We start from the raw sequence: 20966 nt of genomic DNA on the forward strand, positions 1-20966 counted from the left end.
ATTTGTTTGGTAAATTATCAGGATATACTATCAACTGGGCCAAAAGCAAGTTTTTGCCTCTGACTGGAACCTTAGATCCTCTTTTCTTAAATGCGCTACCATTTAAAGTGGTTGATGAATATTTTACTTATCATGGCCTTAAAGTGCCAAGGAATCCCAAATTGTTGTTTAAGTTAAATTTCTTAAGCATTGTAGATAAACTTAAGGCAGGCATTGAACGTTGGCGTCCGCTTCCTTTGTCTATGATAGGCTGAGTCAATGCAATAAAAATGGTGATACTACCAAAATTTTTGTATATTTTTCAAACATTTTTGTGCCTGCTACATTCTTTAACCAGTTGGATTCAATAATAATGCAATTTGTATGGGGTTATAAAACAGCACATATTTCTAAGATTCATCCACCAAAGGCCTATTCAGATGGAGGATTGGCCTTACCAGTGCTTAAACATTATTACTGGGCTGCAAATGCTAGAGCTCTTATGTTTTGGAAATTGGGATCTTCGTACAGTCTAGTGTCAAAGGATAGGCCATGTTGGGTTGATCTGGAAGTTACGTCAATTACAGGATCTTCTTTGCTAGTTTTTTGTCTTCAAACATAAGGTCTGCTCGTGGGCTGATTGGCAGAAATTTTATATTGAGGAATTCACTTAAAATATTGAACCAAATTAAGGACTTCCTCAAATCTCCTGTAGCCTCCATTCATACAACTCTCTTCCTTAATCATCTTTTTCTGCCTTCTGTTATGGATCATGCATTTTCCACTTGGGCTGATAAAGGGTTATCTAGTATTGGTGATCTATATATAGAAAATAAATTTGCATCATTTACACAGTTGAGAGATAAATATGGTCTTCCTCATACACACTTCTTTCATTATTTGCAGGTCAGACATTATGTACAAAAAAAACATTCCAAACTACATTTATAAATCAACAGATCATCCATTTTTTAATTTTTTTTTATTAACCCTTACTCTCAGCACCTAATATCTAAGTTTGTTTCACTCTTATTTTCCTCCCTGGACACTGACCACTTCAGGGAGGCATAGGCTGCAGATATTGGCACTTCTTTGTCCAAGGAGGTCTGGGAAGAGAGTCTGTCCAGAATCTCCTATTGCTCTAGCATTTCAAAGTACAGGCTGATACAGTTCAAGGTCCTGTATAGACTCCATTACTCAAAGACTAAGCTATCTAGGATCTGCGGATCATTGTCTTCACTTTGTGACAGGTGTGAGATTGCAGATGGCACCTTGGCTCATCAGTTTTGGTTCTGTCCAGTCTTACGTGATTTTTGGTCCAATATATTTTTATTTCTTTCTAATCTACTTGACATCCAAGTGTCTCCTGGTCCTGTTGTTGCGATTTGTGGCTATTCTGAGTCTATGGTTGATTTATCCTGAATTCAGCAGCAGGTTCTAATGACCAGTATGGTCGCTGCCAAAAAGGTCATTCTTCTTAACTGGAAATCATCCTCAGCCCCTTGTTTTAAAAGATGGCTGTCTGAGATGACACACATTGTCCAGATGGAGAGACTGAGATGCTATGATAAAAAAGCTCAGAGACATTTTCATTTGATGTGGAATAAGTTCTTGGACAAGTTACAGGGACCTTAGTTATGTTTTTCTTTCATCCTCTCTTTCCTTTTATTTATTTATTTATTTATTTATTTATTTAGGTCTGGATGTTGGATTGGGGTGGGATAAGGGAGTGTATTCAAAATGTTTCTGTTTATGTTATAAATGTAAAGTTATAAATAAAATATATAAAAAAAAGAATCATTTCAGTTTGAGTGTTTCTTAGGCCTGTAATGTGTTAAGATAAATAACAGCAAAGACTTTTTCAAGAGAGCAACATTTCATTTATAGCTCTTTACATGTAGGTCTACGTTATGATGAGCAAAAATCTTTTTCCATGCTTAAAGTGTTTAAACATGGCCACTTCTCTCAACCTCACCCAAACAGCTGCTGAAATTAAAAAATATTCGATAGGAACAGAAAATAGATCTGCTTGTCTTGTCACTTTTCAGAAGACAACCAATCAAAAAGCATTAGTAAAAATGAACTGGTGGGTGCATACAGCACTGTACTACATGACGGACTCAAGTATCTTTTTTTGTAGTTTGGTTGTATTCTGGCATCAATTAAAAACTTTCCAAGATGGCGCCGAGTATGGCTGCCGTGTTGCGAGCTCCCGCTTACTTTTGCAGTTTTTTGTTGTTTTTGTGTTTGTTTTTAACTCTTTTTGCACTAAATGTTACTGGTTTTATCACCTACGACCGACAAACACTTCTGGAAATCAGATCGTCGATCACTCACCGGAAACCGGACTTTGAGTTCCATAACGCCGATCCTTTGTTTGCTAACACTGGAGAGGCGCCACTCATCTGGGCCGCCCGGCCACGCACCCGTCGAAGACGCTGGAAAAGAGGCAAGAGAGCCGGCGTGCTCGTCAGACTCAGACGCCGTGCCCATCGGCCGTCTCTTCCCACCATATTACTGGCTAACGTGCAGTCCTTGGAAAACAAGTTGTGTGAGCTTCATGCACGGGTCGCCTTCCAGCGAGAGATCCGGGACTGCAGCGTTATCTGCCTCACAGAAACGTGGTTATCCGATGAGGTCCCTGATAATGCCATCGAACCCGCCGGGTTCTCTCTGCACCGTGCCGATAGAACCAAGCAGCTCTCCGGGAAAAGCAAAGGAGGAGGTGTATGTTTTCTGATCAATAACGCTTGGTGTGATCGGAGGAATGTACATTTCATCGAGTCTTTCTGCTCGCCGGATTTGGAATATCTCATCGTGTTTTGCCGGCCGGCGTGGCTGCCCCGTGAGATAATGGGACTCTGTCTGGCCGCGGTGTACATCCCCCCGCAGGCGGACTCGGACCTCGCGCTCGGGAAGCTACACGAGGCTATCAGCAAGCAGATGACCGTGCGCCCGGAGGCTGCACTTATTGTTGCGGGGGACTTTAATCGGAATAACCTGCGAACCTACTGTCCGACATTATTCCAGCACGTAACATGTTTCACTCGGAAAGACAGGATTTTAGACCATGTTTACTCCAGCATCCGGAACTGTTACAAATCCCTCCCCCGACCCCCGTTCGGCAAATCAGATCACTCCTCCATCCTGCTCCTGCCCACCTATAGGCAGAAGCTGAAACGGGGGCCGGTCACTACCAGGGAGGTGCGCCGCTGGTCTGACCAATCAGACGCTATGCTGCAGGATTGTTTTGATCATGTGGACTGGGAAATGTTCCGTGATTCGTCGGGCAGCGTGGACGAGTACGCAGACACAGTCACTGCCTTCATACGCAAGTGTGTGGATGACGTAGTGCCCTGCAGACAAGTCTGCGTTTACCCCAATCAGAAGCCCTGGCTGAACTGTGAGGTTTGCTCCGCCCTCAGCGCACGCAGCGCTGCATTCAGAGCGGGAAATACGGAGGAGTACAAGCAATCCAACTACGCTCTCCGTAAATCCATCAGAGCAGCTAAACGTGCGTACAGAATGAAAGTGGAAGCACAGTTCAACACAGCCAACACACGAAGCTTATGGCAGGGGTTAAATACAATCTCTGACTATAAAACTGCCTCTCGCACTCTGCCCAGTACCAGCGCTGATCTGCCGGATGAGCTTAATAACTTCTACGCTCGCTTCGACGGAATTCCTGCAGCACCACTGGAGAGCGCCCCGCCCACCGCTGATCCCAACCCCCCCTCCGTCTCCGTAGCTGATGTGTGCAAAGCCTTCAAGAGGGTGAACCCACGCAAGTCAGCAGGACCAGATGGCATTCCCGGGAGAGTGCTTAAAGCCTGCTACAGGGAACTAGCAGGAGTTTTTGCAGACATCTATAACACCTCACTGTCTCTCTCGGTCGTGCCAGCTAGTTTCAAACTAGCCACCATTGTGCCAGTTCCAAAGACAGCTAGTATTACCTGTCTGAACGACTGGCGACCTGTTGCCCTGACCTCCATCGTAAGCAAATGCTTTGAGAGGCTGGTCAGGGATATCATCTGTTCCTCACTGCCTGCCACCCTGGACCCACTGCAATTTGCATATAGGCGGAATAGATCCACCGACGATGCAATCGCCCTGACCCTGCACACTGCCCTCTCCCACCTGGAAAAGAAGGACACGTATGTGAGAATGCTGTTTGTAGACTACAGTTCAGCATTCAACACAATCGTTCCTTCGAGGCTCGACTGCAAGCTCCGGGATCTGGGTCTGAACAGCACACTGTGCAGCTGGATCCTGAACTTCCTGACGGACCGACGGCAGGTGGTAAGGATGGGAAGTATCACATCCTCCTCTTTGACCCTCAACATCGGAGCCCCCCAGGGTTGTGTGCTCAGCCCGCTCCTGTACTCCCTGTACACCCATGACTGCACTGCTAGACACAGCTCCAACGTCATCATAAAGTTTGCTGACGACACAACAGTTGTGGGCCTGATCTCCAACAACGATGAATCGGCCTACAGAGAGGAGGTTAAAATCCTGGAAAACTGGTGCCAGGAGAATAACCTCTCTCTAAACGTCAGTAAGACCAAGGAGCTGATCGTGGACTTCAGGAAGCAGGAGAGAGTACACCCATCGATTTCCATCAATGGGACTGCGGTAGAGAGGGTCAGCAGCTTTAAGTTTCTCGGTGTTCACATCAGCGAGGACCTGACATGGGCAGTGCACACCTCACAGGTGGTGAAGAAGGCCCACCAGCGCCTCTACTTCCTCAGAAGGCTGAGGAGGTTTGGCCTGAACCCCAGCATCCTTAAGACCTTCTACACCTGCACTGTGGAAAGCATCCTGACGGGCAGCATCACCACCTGGTATGGGAACTGTACTGTTCGTGAGAGGAAATCTCTGCAGAGGGTGGTGCGGACAGCACAGTCCATCACCCGGGTTCAGCTCCCTAACCTATTGGATTTATACACCAGTCGCTGCCTGAGGAAATCCAGAAGGATTATGAAGGACCCCTCCCATCCTAGTCACTGTCTGTTCTCTCAGCTGCCGAGTGGTAGGAGGCTCAGAAGCTTAAAAGCCAGAACCAGTCGGCTCAAAGACAGCTTCTTCCCCCATGCAACCAGGCTATTGAACAGCCAGTAATCACTGCTCTGCCCAGCCCAACCCTTCCCATTACACGTACGTGCACCCACTGTACTCCCGCACTTTACTTGCATAGCTGACTTTGAATACCTATCCAAAGACAATACTCTCCCCCTGCGCTTCCACTTAACTTCCTGTACCTTGCACTTTACTAAATACTCTGCCACCTACTGTACCATCTTCTACCTCCACACCTAGTGTGATTATTTGCACATCCACATAGCATTGTAATATCCATTACTATATATAGTATATAGTTGATTGCACCCACCCTACATTCCCAGTGCAATATTATATGTCTCGGTGCAATATTATTATTTTTAAGTTATTGTGTGAGATTATATGTATATATTTTAGTTAAATTGGTTTTATCTATTCTTCTATCCTATCTATAGTTTTGTTTATCTATGTGTAAATACTGTTCTCTGCATAATTTGTGGAACTCGCACTCAAGTTTTTCACTCACCTGTGTCCCTGTACTCTTGTGATGTGACAATAAATCTGATTTGATTTGGAAATACCACTATATTGGTTGATTTATGTGTTATCTTTGTAACATGTAACTAATAAAATTACTGACACAGGGAAAATGACTGAAGACTTGATGTACCAGCCTTTCTGCCGACTATCACAAAATCTCTGCAAAAATGATGAGGAGTAGTCATAATACTAAAGTACTTGTACTACTAACAATAATAATGAAAGAGAAGATGTCTATAAAAACATGTTGCAGTCCTTTTTAAAAAGCTCATGTTTAATAAAACTGTTCATTATTCTTTAATTTTGACAGACGTAAGGCTTGTTAATGGATTTGACTCGTGTTCTGGTAGAGTGGAGGTCTATCATAACGGCCAGTGGGGAACAGTGTGTGATGATAACTGGGACATCAATGACGCTGCGGTGGTGTGTAGAGAGATGAGATGTGGCATAGCGGTCAGCGCCCCTCGCCGTGCCCACTTTGGTCAGGGACGTGATCCAATACTTCTGGATAATGTTGGTTGTTCTGGAAGTGAAAGCACCCTCAAAAGTTGCTCTCACAGGGGTTTTGGCACACACAGCTGTAATCATGGTCAAGATGCTGGTGTTATCTGCTCAGGTAAGGAAAAACAACATTTTCAATTCATGACCATGTAATATTAATATTGCTGCTAGACTGAACTCTCTAACATTAAGGGGTCAGCAAACATAAAGGGTATAATGCTGAAATCAGAAGGACACCAAAGCTTTCAGTCCTGTTTGTACTAAAACTGAGCTACTCTGTGTTTAAACACTAGATAAATGTGCTGGAACGGTATTTCAGTACTTTAAGCATTAGTTCTCTTAGCTCAGTCTTCTCTTTCTCACTGAGTCTTGAAGGAGGTTGATGTAAACGTTTCTAATCCTGTAAATTAAGATTAGCACTTTCTCAATCATCCCCTTGTAAGAACCTTTGAAAACATTCAGGAAAACATTATAAAGTCTTCATGTGGAGGCTCAGACCCTTTCACCCAACTGTAATCTGTTACCAGAAAAACAAGCACTAATGAAGACTTTTTACTTTAAACTGTCCAGAACAGCACATTTCTTAAATAATCTGTTTCCCCCATTTTATTTTTAAAATTACTTTGGAAAAAATACAAACAGATATGATGATTATCTATAAAGCAGATTAGATTAAACACACTATAATATGAGGAGCTAGATTATCCAGGTAAAACTGTATACAAGCAGTTCAAGTATAGCAGGGGTGTCCAAAGTGCGGCCCCAGGGCCAGATGCGGACCACGGACAGATTTTAATTGGCCCCCGGCTTCTGTTTTACTGTGTATTTTAAGCGGCCTGCCAGCCAGTATGTTTTAGTTCTTCCTTTCACCTGATGGTGACAGCTGACCAGGCCTGCAGCTTCATTTACTGAACTACATTTAGTCAAGAATTCAGACATAAAGCTCAAACTAAACACAGAGAACTGACAATCTTGGCGAGATGGAAAACTTCTTATCAGAGCAAACTCAGTCGTTCAGTAAATATTAACCCTTTAAGGTCGGACAACAACATGGCTACACTGCATTTATTTGGTATGTAAAGAGATCATTACCTAACAAAACCAACCATTCTATAGATTTTTGTTTAGTTTGTCTAACAAAGTATATTTTTCAACAAGTAAACACTTGAATAGGAATGGGATTAATACATCAGACATGTTGTATTGCCACTCTTATTCAATCTAATTATTTATTATAAGCGCTTATTGATCCAAACTGTTCTGAATGAACAATCCAACAATAAAAGAAGCATTGTGCATCTTTTATGCAGTGATAGGAAACAGAAAAGAAACAGAAAGCTCAGTTTCTATGCGCTGATATTTTTAAAACGTAATATTTTGAATCATTTGTGAATAATAGTTTGGCCCACAGGTATTTTTACACAGTACAATCGGGCTCTCTTTGAATAAAGCTTGGACACCCCTGAAGTACAGGAATCATTTCAGTTTGAGTGTTTCTTAGGCCTGTAATGTGGTAAGATAAATAACAGCAAAAACTTTTTCAAGAGTGCAACATTTCATTTATAGCTCTTTACATGTAGGTCTACGTTATGATGAGCAAAAATCTTTTCACCCAAACAGCTGCTGCAATAAAAAAATATTTGATAGGAACAGAAAATAGTTCTGCTTGTCTTGTCACTTTGCAGAAGACAGCCAATCAAAAAGCATTAGTAAAAATGAACTGGTGGGTGCATACAGCACAGTACTACATGACGGACTCAAGTATCTTTTTTTGTAGTTTGGTTGTATTCTGGCATCAGTTATGGAAATACCACTATATTGGTTGATTTATGTGTTAGCTTTGTAACATGCAACTAATAAAATTACTGACACAGGGAAAATGACAGACTTAATGTACCGGCCTTTCTGGTGACTATCACAAATCTCTGCAAAAATGATGAGGAGTAGTCATAATACTAAAGTACTTGTACTACTAGCAATAATAATGAAAGAGAAGATGTCTATAAAAACATGTTGCAGTCCTTTTTAAAAAGCTCATGTTTAATAAAATTGTTCATTATTCTTTAATTTTGACAGACGTAAGGCTTGTTAATGGATTTGACTCGTGTTCTGGTAGAGTGGAGGTCTATCATAACGGCCAGTGGGGAACAGTGTGTGATAATGACTGGGACATCAATGACGCGGCGGTGGTGTGTAGAGAAATGAAATGTGGCAGAGCAGCCAGTGCCCCTCGCAGTGCCCACTTTGGTCAGGGACGTGATCCAATACTTCTGGATAATGTTGGTTGTTCTGGAAGTGAACGCACCCTGAAAAGTTGCTCTCACAGGGGTTTTGGCACACACAACTGTAATCATGGTAAAGATGCTGGTGTTATCTGCTCAGGTAAGGAAAAACACATTTTCAATTCATAACCATTTGGGGTGGGAATCTCTAGGCACCTCACGATTCGATTACGATTCAGAGGGCTGCGATGCGATTATAAAATGATTATCGATGCATCTCGGTGCATCTTTTTTTTTCTATATAGCATTTATGTTTTCTCACTGTGTGAGTTCAAGTTTCAAGTTTGTCATTTGCACAACATGTCAGGACATTGATGCATTGAAATGCTTGTGGCGAGGCTCAGCTAATCACTCTACAGAAAGTAAATAAGTAAAAATACAAGAAAAACCAACTGAAATATTATATATATACATATATATATATATATATATACTTCCAATATCTTTTTTAATAAAACAAATGGAAAATGGAAGTGATGTGGCAAGTGAACTAGAAGGCTCTCATTCAGTGCTCTTGTTTGGAGTATGAGAAGCTGCTGTTACTCATCTGTGATAAAATGCGCAGCTATGGTGAAATAAGATCCAGTGGTGATGGATGTCCACGCAGCACACGTTACAGCTATTCTACCCGTTTTCTTTAGTGATTTTATAACTTGGTCTCGTTGTAGAGATGGGGGGGATCGTTGTGTCAGTAAAGTATCTTTGAGATGGGACGTGTGCAACATAGCGCGAAAGCCCTGTTTCGCAACGACTGAGAACCGGCGTGCAGACTGCAGGTCACATAGCAGCAATGCGTTATTCGCATATATAAGCAGCACAGTTGGTTTCCTGGTACGTTAAATCTGCAATGAGAGACTGTCAAACACTAAAAAGTGGCGAAGCTGAAGTCAGCTTCTCTTTCGAATTCTCCCGTTCGACCTTAAACGGTACCACATTTACATTCGGCGCCTCAGTTAGAATTTAAGATGGAACGGGTTAATTCGAACAAGAAGCTGGAGAATGAGAAGCGACTTCAGCCTCGTAAAACAGTCGAACTTTGAGAGACATTTAACTGATCTACTTTTGAGGAAAAGTTTACTGCGGAGATGGGAGAAAAGCGGCTGTAGGCGAAGCTTAAAGCAGAGTGAAGTAAATCTGCGTTTTTGTTTATATTGTTTAGCCTATACTAGACATTATCACGTACTGAGACATACTGGACATTAAGTGTTGTGGCTCCCAAGGTGGTTTAATTTTTGTTGAAAGGACAAAATGTCTCTTATTAACATTTATGTTGTGACTCCTGATCTAACCTGGCTTTTAATGCAGAGGGAGTTGGTCAGATTTCTTGCTCATCCAGTAGTGTTTTTGTTATGTGCCGCCAAAGACTGTCCGGGAGCTGCACTTCCGCGCTTCCAAGTTCCGCCTTTTGCGTTCCGTCAACATTATGTTATAAATTAAATATTTAGAAAATCGATTTTTGACATTTATGAATCGATTCAGAATCGTTCACGTCCGCATCGCGATGCATCTAAGAATCGATTTTTTCCCGCACCCCTAATAACCATGTAATATTAATATTGCTGTTGCACTGACCTCTCTAACGTTAAGTGGTCAGCAAACATAAAGGGTATAATGCTGAAATCAGGAGGACACCAAAGCTTTCAGACCTGTTTGTACTAAAACTGAGCTACTCTGTGTTTAAACACTAGAGAAATGTGCTGGAACGGTATTTCAGTACTTTAAGCATTAGTTCTCTTAGCTCAGTCTTCTCTTTCTCACTGAGTCTTGAAGGAGGTTGATGTAAACATTTCTAATCCTGTAAATTAAGATTAGCACTTTCTTGATCATCCCCTGTAAAAACCTTTGAAAACATTCAGGAAAACATTATAAAGTCTTCATGTGGAGGCTCAGACCCTTTCACCCAACTGTAATCTGTTACCAGAGAAACAAGCACTGATGAAGACTTTTTACATTAAACTGTCCAGAACAGCACATTTCTTAAATAGTCTGTTCCCCCATACATACATACATCATCTAAACCGCTTATCCTTCTGGGTCACGGTGGGGTGCTGGAGCCTATCCCAGCTGTCATTGGGTGGAAGGCAGGATACTCCTTGGACAGGTTGCCAGTCCATCGCAGGGCAGATAGACATACACATTCACACCTAGGGGCAATTTTAGCATGTCCAATCAGCCTGACTGCATGTTTTTGGACTGTGGGAGGAAACCGGAGTACCCAGAGGAAACCCACGCGGACACAGGGAGAACATGCAAACTCCACACAGAAATGACCCTGGTCACCCAACTGGGAATCGAACCCAGGCCATTCTTGCTGTGAGGCGACAGCACTACCCACTGCGCCACTGTGCCACCCCCTGTTCCCCCATTTTATTTTTAAAATACTTTGGAAAAAATACAAACAGATATGATGATTATCTATGAAGCCAATTAGATTAAACACACTATAATATGAGGAGCTAGATTATCCAGGTAAAACTGTATACAAGCAGTTCAAGTACAGCAGGGGTGTCCAAAGTGCGGCCCCAAGGCCAGATGTGGACCACGGACAGATTTTAATTGGCCCCCGGCTTCTGTTTTACTGTGTATTTTAAGCGGCCCGCCAGCCAGTATGTTTTAGTTCTTCCTTTCACCTGATGGTGACAGCTGACCAGGCCTGCAGCTTCATTTACTGAACTACGTTTAGTCAAGACTACAGACATAAAGCTCAAACTAAACACAGAGAACTGACAATCTTGGCGAGATGGAAAACTTCTTATTCAATCTAATTATTTATTATAAGCGCTTATTGATCCAAACTGTTCTGAATGAACAATCCAACAATAAAAGAAGCCTTGTGCATCTTTAAAAGAGTAGTCATAATACTAAAATACTTCTACTACTACTAATAATAATGAAAGAAAAAGATGTCTATAAAAACATGTTTCAGTCCTTTTTAAAAAACTCATGTTTAATAAAAGTTAATTATTCTTTAATTTTGACAGACGTAAGGCTCGTTAATGGATTTGACTCGTGTTCTGGTAGAGTGGAGGTCTATCATAATGGCCAGTGGGGAACCGTGTGTGATAATGACTGGGACATCAATGACGCGGCGGTGGTGTGTAGAGAAATGAAATGTGGCAGAGCGATCAGTGCCCCTCGCAGTGCCCACTTTGGTCAGGGACGTGATCTAATACTTCTGGATAATGTTGGTTGTTCTGGAAGTGAAGGCACCCTGAAAAGTTGCTCTCACAGGGGTTTTGGCACGCACAGCTGTAATCATGGTAAAGATGCTGGTGTTATCTGCTCAGGTAAGGAAAAACATAACATGTAACGTAACATGTAATATTGATGTTGCTGCTGCACTGACCGCACTACGCTGTGTTAAAATACTAGAGAAGTACACTGGAATGGCATTTCAAACACAAACGCTAATAAGGACTTTACATTAATCTCTCCAGAGCAGGACAATTTCTTAAATAATTTATTTTCCTCTTTTACTTTGAAGATATTTCAGTGATTTGAAATATAACAAATACATGTCATAATTACATATAATGCTAATTAGATTAAGCACACGGTAATATGAAGAGCTAGAACCACTGTGTTGGTTGATTTATTTGTTTCTTTTTATGATGTAACGTTACCGACACAGAGAAACTGACTGAAGACTTAATGAACCGGCCTTTCTGGTAACTCTCACCAAAGCTCTGCAGACATAATGAAGAGTAATAATAATAGTAATGATTTCAGTAAGTAGTTGTGCTTATTAGTAAAATTTGTGGAGGTGCTGTTCTATGTTGGGCTGTGGGGTAGTTGGTGCAGTGTTGGTGTCTACTCCACAGTGTTTTCTCCACTGCTCCCGTGTTCAAAAACAGAGTGTTTGCTTAAAGCGCTATTTTTCCTGTGTCGCCGTCTTGCCAATAATAATAATATGAGGCTCTCATGGAACATAAATCCAGGTGCTTATCATACTTCTGAGCTTAGATTAAAGCCTGTCTTGTGTCTGCAGAAAACAAGACTTTTTTTACATTGTGGCAATTCGTTTTAAAAAGCTGATGTCTGATAAAACTGCCCATTATTCATTAATTGTGACAGGCTTAAGACTTGTTAATGGAAGTGACCAGTGTTCTGGTAGAGTGGAGGTCTCTTATAACAGCCAGTGGGGAACAGTATGTGATAATGGCTGGGACATCAATGATGCGGCGGTGGTGTGCAGAGAGACGAGATGTGGCAGAGCGATCAGCGCCACTCACAGTGCCCACTTTGGTCACGGAAGTGATCCAATACTTCTGGATAATGTTGCCTGTTCTGGAAATGAAAGCTCTCTCTCTAATTGCTCTCATGATGGATTTTACACACACAACTGCAGTCATGGTGAAGATGCTGGTGTTATCTGCTCAGGTAAGGAAAAACTCATTTTCAATTCATAACCATGTAATATTGATATTGCTGCTACACTGATCTCTCTAATCAATTAACATTAAGTAGGCAGTAAACATACAAAGCATATAATGCTGAAATCAGAAGAACACCAAAGCCTACAGTCCTGTTTCTGTTAAAACTGAGCTACTCTGTGTTAAAACACTAGAGAAGTACACTGGAATGGTATTTCAGACACAAGCGCTAATGAGGACTTTACCTTAATCTCCCTAGACTAGGACATTTTCTCAAATAATCTGTTTTCCCTGTTTACTTTGAAGATATTTCAGTAATTTGAAATATAACACATACATGTCATAATTACATATGACAATTAGATTAAACACATGGTAATATGAGGAGCTAGATTATCCAGATAAAACCGTTTATGAGCAGTTTATCTGTAAGATAAATAACAGAAAATACTTTGAACATCACAACATTGTCTTTATAGTCCTTCACATATAGGACTATATTATTATGACCAAAACTGTTTTTGCACGCTTACTCAAACATGTTTAAAAGGCCACTACTCTCAACCTCATCCAACCAGCTGCTGAAATAAAAAATAGTCGATAGAAACAGAACATTTTGAGCTCTGCTCGTTGTGTCACTTTTCAGGAGACAATCAATTAAAAACGTGTGGGTAAAACTGAACTGGAAGGTGCGCACAGGACTGCACTACATGAAAGACTCAAGCTTCTTTTTTTGTGATTTGGTTGCATTTTGGTATCAGGTACTTAATTTGCACTGTGTTGGTTGATTTATTTGTTACTTTTATGATGTATAACTAGTAACATTACCAACACAGAGAAACTGACTGAAGACTTAATGAATTGGTCTTTCTGGTAACTCTCACCATAGCTCTGCAGACATAATGAAGAGTAATAATAATAATAATCACTGTGTAAATAGTTGTACTTATTAGTTAAAGACATGTGGAGGTGCATGTCTGTGCTATTCTGTGCTGGGCTGTGGGGTAGTTGGTGCAGTGTTGGTGTTTACTGTCATGCAGAGTTATGTAGTTAGAAGTGAAGTGATGTCATGTTCAATAAAAGAGCATTTGCTCAAAGCTCTGTTTCCTTCGTCTCCGTCTTGCCAATAATAATAACAATGAAAAATGAGTCAGGCTTTCACGCTTGTTGTACTTCTCAGCTTGAATCAAATCCTGTCTTGTGTCTGCAGAAAACAAGACTTTTTTTTTCTACATCGTGGCAATATGTTTTAAAAAGCTGATGTCTGATAAAACTGTCCATTATTCTTTAATTGTGACAGGCATGAGACTCGTTAATGGAAATGACTCGTGTTCTGGTAGAGTGGAGGTCTATTATAACGGCCAGTGGGGAACAGTGTGTGATAATAACTGGGACATCAATGATGCGGCGGTGGTGTGCAGAGAGATGAGATGCGGAAGAGCGGTCAGCGCCACTCACAGTGCCCACTTTGGTCAGGGAAGTGACCCAATACTTCTGGATAATGTTGGTTGTTCTGGAAGTGAAAGCTCTCTCTCTAATTGCTCTCATGATGGATTTTACAAACACAACTGCAGTCATGGTGAAGATGCTGGTGTTATCTGCTCAAGTAAGGAAAAACTCATTTACAGTTCATAACCATGTAATATTGATATTGCTGCTACACTGACCCCTCTAATCAATTAACATTAAGCAGTAAACATATAAAGCATATAATGCTGAAATCAAAAGGGCACCAAAGCTTTCAGACATGTTTGTGCTAAAACTGAGCTACTCGGCATTAAAACACTAGAGAAATGTGCTGGAATGGCATTTCAGTACTTTAAACATTAATTCTCTTCACTCAGCCAAATCTTACTCACTAGGTCTTGAAGGAGGTTGATGTAAACATTATGTAGATGTTTACATCAAAATTCTGTAAATGTAAATTAATATTAGAACCTTGTTGGTTGTTTGGTTGTATTCTGGCATCAGTTATTTAAATGGTGTTATGTTAGTTGATTTACACATTAGCTTCATAAGTTATAAGTCCTAACATTACCAACACAGGGACGATGACTGAACAATTAATGAACTGGTCTTTCTGGTAACTCTCAGCAAAGCTCTGCAAACATAATAATAATAATAATAATAATAATAATAATGGTAATGGTAATAATAATTATTATTATTATAGTTTTGTTATTATTATTATTATTATAGTTTTATGATTACTATAATAATGATAGTGTAGTGTCCTGTTGCTGGCTCTCCTGGCCATGGACGCGCAGGAGGCATGGCGGTGTGTAGCCACACGGCGATAAGAGAAAGACTTGCGGAGATGCGTTTGTGCTATACTGTTCTGGGCTGTGGGGTAGTTGGTGCAGTGCTGGTGTCTACTGTTATGCAGAGTTATGTGGTTAGAAGTGACCTGCCTGCTATCCCCACCGTTCAGTTTTCACTGTTTCTCTACTAATGTTGTGTTCAATAAAGAGCATTTGCTTAAAGCGCTATGTTTCCCACGTCCCTGTTTTGCCAATAATAAAAATGAAAGAAATTAAACAGGTTTTGATAAACACAACACTTATTTTTTCGTGTATAGAAATGTGGCAATTCCTTTGTTTGATAATACTGTTTATAATTTTTTCATTGTGACAGGCTTAAGACTTGTTAATGGAAATGACCCGTGTTCTGGTAGAGTGGAGGTCTCTTATAACAGCCAGTGGGGAACAGTGTGTGATAATGACTGGGACATCAATGACGCAGCGGTGGTGTGCAGAGAGATGGGATGTGGTAGAGCGGTCAGCGCCACTCACAGTGCCCACTTTGGTCACGGAAGTGATCCAATACTTCTGGATAATGTTGCCTGTTCTGGAAATGAAAGTTATATGTCTAATTGCTCTCATGATGGATTTTACACACACAACTGCAGTCATGGTGAAGATGCTGGTGTTACCTGCTCAGGTAAGGAAAAACTCATTTTCAGTTCATAAACATGCAACATTGATATTGCTGCTGCACTGACCCCTCTAATCAATTCAGTGGTCAGTTAACAATAGGCTAGTGTGTTTCTCTTTAAACTTAATAAACATATGATTTAGTATGTAAATTAATAAATAAACAAATGAAACATTTGCAGTTTAAGATTTTAATGCATCAGTTGTTTGTATGAGTTGAGATGGGGTTTGCCGCTCTCTAAGTAGCGGTTCTCCCACTGGCTAGTGGACATCTTTAAGCTATCATATGAGGTTGCCAGCCATTCCCTGCCTTGTAAAAAGTCTTACTGCCTGTAGAATATTCCTCTTATTTGTAATTCATAAGTTATATTTTATTTATATCTATCTATCTATCTATCTATATATATATATATATATATATATAGTTTTGTTGTGTATATATTAATTTATTCATAATTATTGTAGTTATAACCATAATTTGTAATTATTTGTAAATCTCATTGAAATGTTATCCCTATACATTTTTGTAAGCTTCTATCTGTAAACACAGCTGTGTTCGTAGTGAAGACACTGGTATTGTTGCTCAAGTTTTCTAAAACATATTTTAGGTAAAAACAGGGAAGAACACTGGAACGACGCCAAAGGGCTCTTCTGAAACTTTAATCGCTTTGTCTAATAAAATCTTTGCTTTTGTTTCTTTTTCTGTTTTGTCCTGTTTAGTTTTGCAATGCACAAATTTAGACAGACCAGGAAAAAATAATTAAATAAATAACAAGGGGCATGTGGAAAGTGTAAGGGCTGGAAACATGCTCACAGAATCCTTCAATCATTGGTCAGAAACACATTGTCTTTGGTTCACTTCTTGGTGTCTTTTTAGCACTTTTAACACATTTGATTCTTGGACGCAGTGATTCAGGATTCAGGACAGCACAGAACTCCTCTAGAATGGCTTAATATGATTATATGCACTGATGTTTGTGTTACTGTAGTTCAAAATTCACATATTTTCTCGTAGCAGGTGGCATTCTACTGTAGTATCTTAGCATGGCACAGCTACCACACCCCACGTACATTCAGCTCACTGAAGCTTCACTGAGGCAAGATTAGAGAATAAAGACTCAAACCTAATGGAGTAAACACGTGTTTTTGTATTGGAGCTGTTCGCTGAAGATACCTTTAAACTGTACCATTAGCATCAGTAGAGGGAGGCAAGTTGTGGCATTTACACTTTGCATGATCATGCATGTTAGGGATACGCCTGGGCCATTTTTAGTAGTTTTTTGGACATAGTACTACATAAAATATTTAACAATTTACTATTCAGAACAATTTACTATTCAGAACAGCATACTTTGACAAAAAATGTGAAAAGTTTCAGCTCTTACATGACATTATTTTATAATGCAGGAAGTGCACCAGATGAAAGCATTTATTGGCTATTTCTAAAATTAATAGAAAGGTAATTTTAAGGTGTATGTCTGTGTAGAAATGAATCAGTAAGTGTTTTTTAGAATGCATTTTCAATTAAAAAAAAAAACAAAAAAACAACAGGATCCCCTGTGACAGCTGGCCATTTCCCCCTCGATTACTCCCATGTAGCAAAATTCTGGTACCTGCACAGATTCATGCCAGCTTAGCTCTTTGCACCAGTACGGTTACACATTACATATCAAACATGCAATTATATGCAAAGGTTTGGGCACTCCTGGCCAAATGTTGTTGCTTTTTGAAGTAATTCCACAGTTACTATTTTAGCTTTTTAGTACTTAATCAAGTACAAGTTAATCATTAACTTGACTTAATCAAGTTAATTAAATTTAAAGTAACTGTGCATTTATATTTGCAGAAAAAATATTTTTAAATAATTTCCTGCAGGAGTTGTGTTTTTCCTTTCTTTGTAATTAAATGGAATTCTTCTTATATTATCAATTGCATAATATTAGGCCTCTAAATGGAAGAGTCACTCTCTGACTGTTCACCAGCCATGACATTATGCAGCTGTAGATATATTAGCTCAGTACATCAAAGGCTTCTTGGGATACCATTAATGTCTTCCACTAAAAGTAGTTATTTGTTCTCTGACATTACAAAGCTTATCAGGCTGGATAGCAAAAAGCACACTGGCTAATGAAGTTGACTATAAATAAATATTACGGTTTTACAGTTGCATGCTGGCTTTCATGTGACCATGTTTTCAGATAGCAATGTAATGGTGTAGATGTAATTTATTTTCTTCTGCAATGTTTTAATGTCGTCAACAGACAGAGACTGATTACATTTTTTTTTTTGTTTTTATACAATGAATCAGGCCCTAATGAGATCAGGCTGGTAAATGGTCAGGGTCGCTGTTGTGGCAGAGTGGAGATCCAGCACAATGGCCAGTGGGGAACAATATGTGATGATGACTGGGACATGGATGATGCAGAGGTGGTGTGCAGACAGATGGGATGTGGCAGAGCGGTCAGTGCCCCTCAGAGTTCCCACTTTGGTCGGGGAAGTGAACCAACGTGGTTGGATAATGTTGGGTGCAGAGGAACTGAGAGATACTTAACTCAGTGTTCACACGGAGGATTTGGGGTGGAGAACTGTGGACATGATAAGGACGCTGGAGTTGTGTGCTTAGGTAAGTAGTAGTTTTTACAGCAGTTTATTGTTTAAATACATTTACTACACCACTAATAATATTTCTTTAACAGATGACCTGCAGAGTCCCACGCCCACCCTGATCTCATCTCACTCTGCTGTAACTGCTGGGGAGGCTGTTCAGTTCAGATGTATCAAGCCAATCCCAGCCTGCATCTCTGCTGATTTCCATTTGTACAGAAGTGGAACATTAGTTAAAACTCAGTCTTCAACATCTGAATCTTCAACATTTATGTTGACTGTGGCTTCCTCAGATCAAGGCCAGTACAGCTGTGACTATTCATACCAGGGAAACGGCTCAATCACATCACCTAGGAGCAGCTCTACTGTCCTTACTGTGGGTGAGTGCACAAATTATTATTTTTTTATACAACAGTTAATTCCAGCCACGCAAGCTGATTGGTTGAGAAGCGCTCTAACTGTGCTGTTATTTCGACATAACGTCACGTTTTTTTTCACAAACACTGCATCACTCCGCTGAGACTCTGTTGCTAAGCAACGACTTTGACAGCTGTAAGAGATGCTCAAGCCATTTGAACGTTTTCACTTCTTATTTTGCACAAACAGAAGATGGATACTTTTAAGATCACATTTGACCGACAGCCGGTTTGGTCAGACTCTGAAGATGAGACGACACTAAATTCTGAAACTGTCATCACCACTGTGCAGCGTTTCAGTCAGCAGCTGTGACAGAAGAACAGCTAAACAACCTGGAATCAGCCAGAAATGAACCCTATACAATTCGCCAAATAAAATGGGCTGTAAGATGCTTTACAGACTGGATGGAACAAAACAACATTAATATTGATCCAGCAAAAAATGTGCTAAAACATAGGACATTTCGGTAAGGTAGCACAACTTCTCAGAACACCACCATAGCCCGCTTTACTTTTGTGTAGCTTAGTGACATCAAACTGATGCACAGAAGCATTAGCTTGCATGTAACAGTATTAGTCTCATGACTCTAACACCATTATTCAAAGGATCCAGTGATATTTGCTACTAGCGTTTTGCTTCCAGATTGATTTGATTGGTCAGTGGCTGACAACCTCTGATTAAGCAATAACAATGGACAAGATAAGTAGGTAGGAATGGCAGCTTATTCAGGTTGTGCAGGTGTGTCTCTCTAGTCAGGCACAGAAGAAAATCCTTGGGTCTACGGGCAAATGCTCTTTATTGAACAGGCCTTCAACACAGACTAGAAATGCCCAGCCCAGCCCTACCCCAACACGTAACACAGGGCAGGGGGAACACAGGAGCACCCTTGAGGAGTGTAGACACTTCTAACCACTAGTTACACTACAAAGCCCACTATCCTTAGACACAATTACTCTAATAAACACGACTACAACAACAATTAAACCACAATTATTGTGACAGTATTGTAACAATACATCGAATATATAGTACCATCAGCCTTAACGTAATTCTAGGTACCAAAAGTTTTATCTGAAGCAGCAAAGAGCCATAATCTTCACTGCAAATTATTTTCATTTTTCAGTTTTGAATGTTACAGATCTGCTTATCTGGACTGCAGGGGATGCATTGGTAGCTGTCAGTGCAGTCACTGGTGTGGCTAGTGCACACAGGACTTGAGGGTTTTGCTAATTTCTCCCTTTCAGGGCTCTGCAGTAAAGGGTTTGCTCCTGTTTGTGGCTGACTAGGGTGCTCAGCTTCTCTCTGTCCCTCTGGCTCGGTCATTGCAAGGTCCCCTGCTGGGTAGTCGTCTCCTCCTTGGTAGTCAGGTGTTTCTGCTGCCCCTCTTGCATGTAGCAGGTGATCTGTGTGGACAACACACTGTCTCACTCCATCAAACATTAGGTATGTGACAGGTTCAAAACGCTTCAATACTTTTGCTTTTGTCCACTTCTCCTTCCCTCATGAAAACGTTGGTCTAGGACGGAGTTTCTCTCGGCTAGACATCTCAGTTTGATTCCAGAACGGTCATGGTAAAACTTTTGCTGCTTGTTCTCCATGACTCTGGAAAGATCTGGTTCCAGAAGACTGAATCTAGTTCTCAGTTGGCATTTTAGAAAATGTTCGGCTGGTGCACGGTCACTATGTGGGATATGCATGTACATTAGCGGTAAGTTTGCCAGCCCGTATTGCGGTGTTATGGTAGTCTTTTGTCCTTCCTCATTCAGGACTTGCTTCAACATGGCTGATTTCACTGCTTGCACTGACCTTTTGGCAGCTCCATTGGATGCAGGTTGGTAAGTGGTCACTAAAATCTGTTTTACCGTTATTCCTCAGGAAATTTCTGAACTCCAGTGATGCAAATTGTTGGCCTTCATCAGACAAAATTTCTTCTGGAAGTCCATAAGCAGCAAAGATATTCTGCAACACCATTGTTTTGGCTTCTGTGCAGTGCAGTGGTGCCACTCCTGGCAGTTTCCTCACTGCTTGACAAGCTACAGTACTGTACTGTTTTCTCAATGTCGCTGTCAAGATTTTGCCACCACATATGGCTTTGGGATAAGGACTTCATTCACTACAAATGCCCAGGTGCCCTTGGTGTAGGTCATTCAAAAGTCTTTGTTGGTGTGCAGGAGATATAATGATTTTAATCTCCTGCAGAATACATCCCTGTTCTACAGACAGTTCTGTTGGATGAAAAAGTGCTTCGGAGTTTCATCTTGTAAGTAATTTAGCCACTC

The 20966-nt window shown here is 40.7% G+C and overlaps 1 protein-coding gene across 1 annotated transcript in view; it reads left to right on the plus strand.

Moving 5' to 3' along the window:
* LOC118801503 (deleted in malignant brain tumors 1 protein-like) overlaps positions 1–20966 on the plus strand; it is a gene marked incomplete at its 3' end in the record, with an annotated part of 150584 nt that overhangs the window by 36769 nt on the left and 92849 nt on the right. The window contains exons 9-12 of the mRNA XM_036561803.1: positions 4392–4410; positions 5269–5306; positions 5888–6193; positions 15368–15673. Of these exons, the coding sequence (XP_036417696.1) occupies positions 4392–4410; positions 5269–5306; positions 5888–6193; positions 15368–15673 (669 nt within the window). The remainder of the gene's footprint in view (positions 1–4391; positions 4411–5268; positions 5307–5887; positions 6194–15367; positions 15674–20966) is intronic.

The sequence above is a fragment of the Colossoma macropomum genome, unplaced genomic scaffold (genome assembly GCF_904425465.1).
Source record: "Colossoma macropomum unplaced genomic scaffold, Colossoma_macropomum, whole genome shotgun sequence".
In the NCBI taxonomy this organism is placed as follows: Eukaryota; Metazoa; Chordata; class Actinopteri; order Characiformes; family Serrasalmidae; genus Colossoma; species Colossoma macropomum.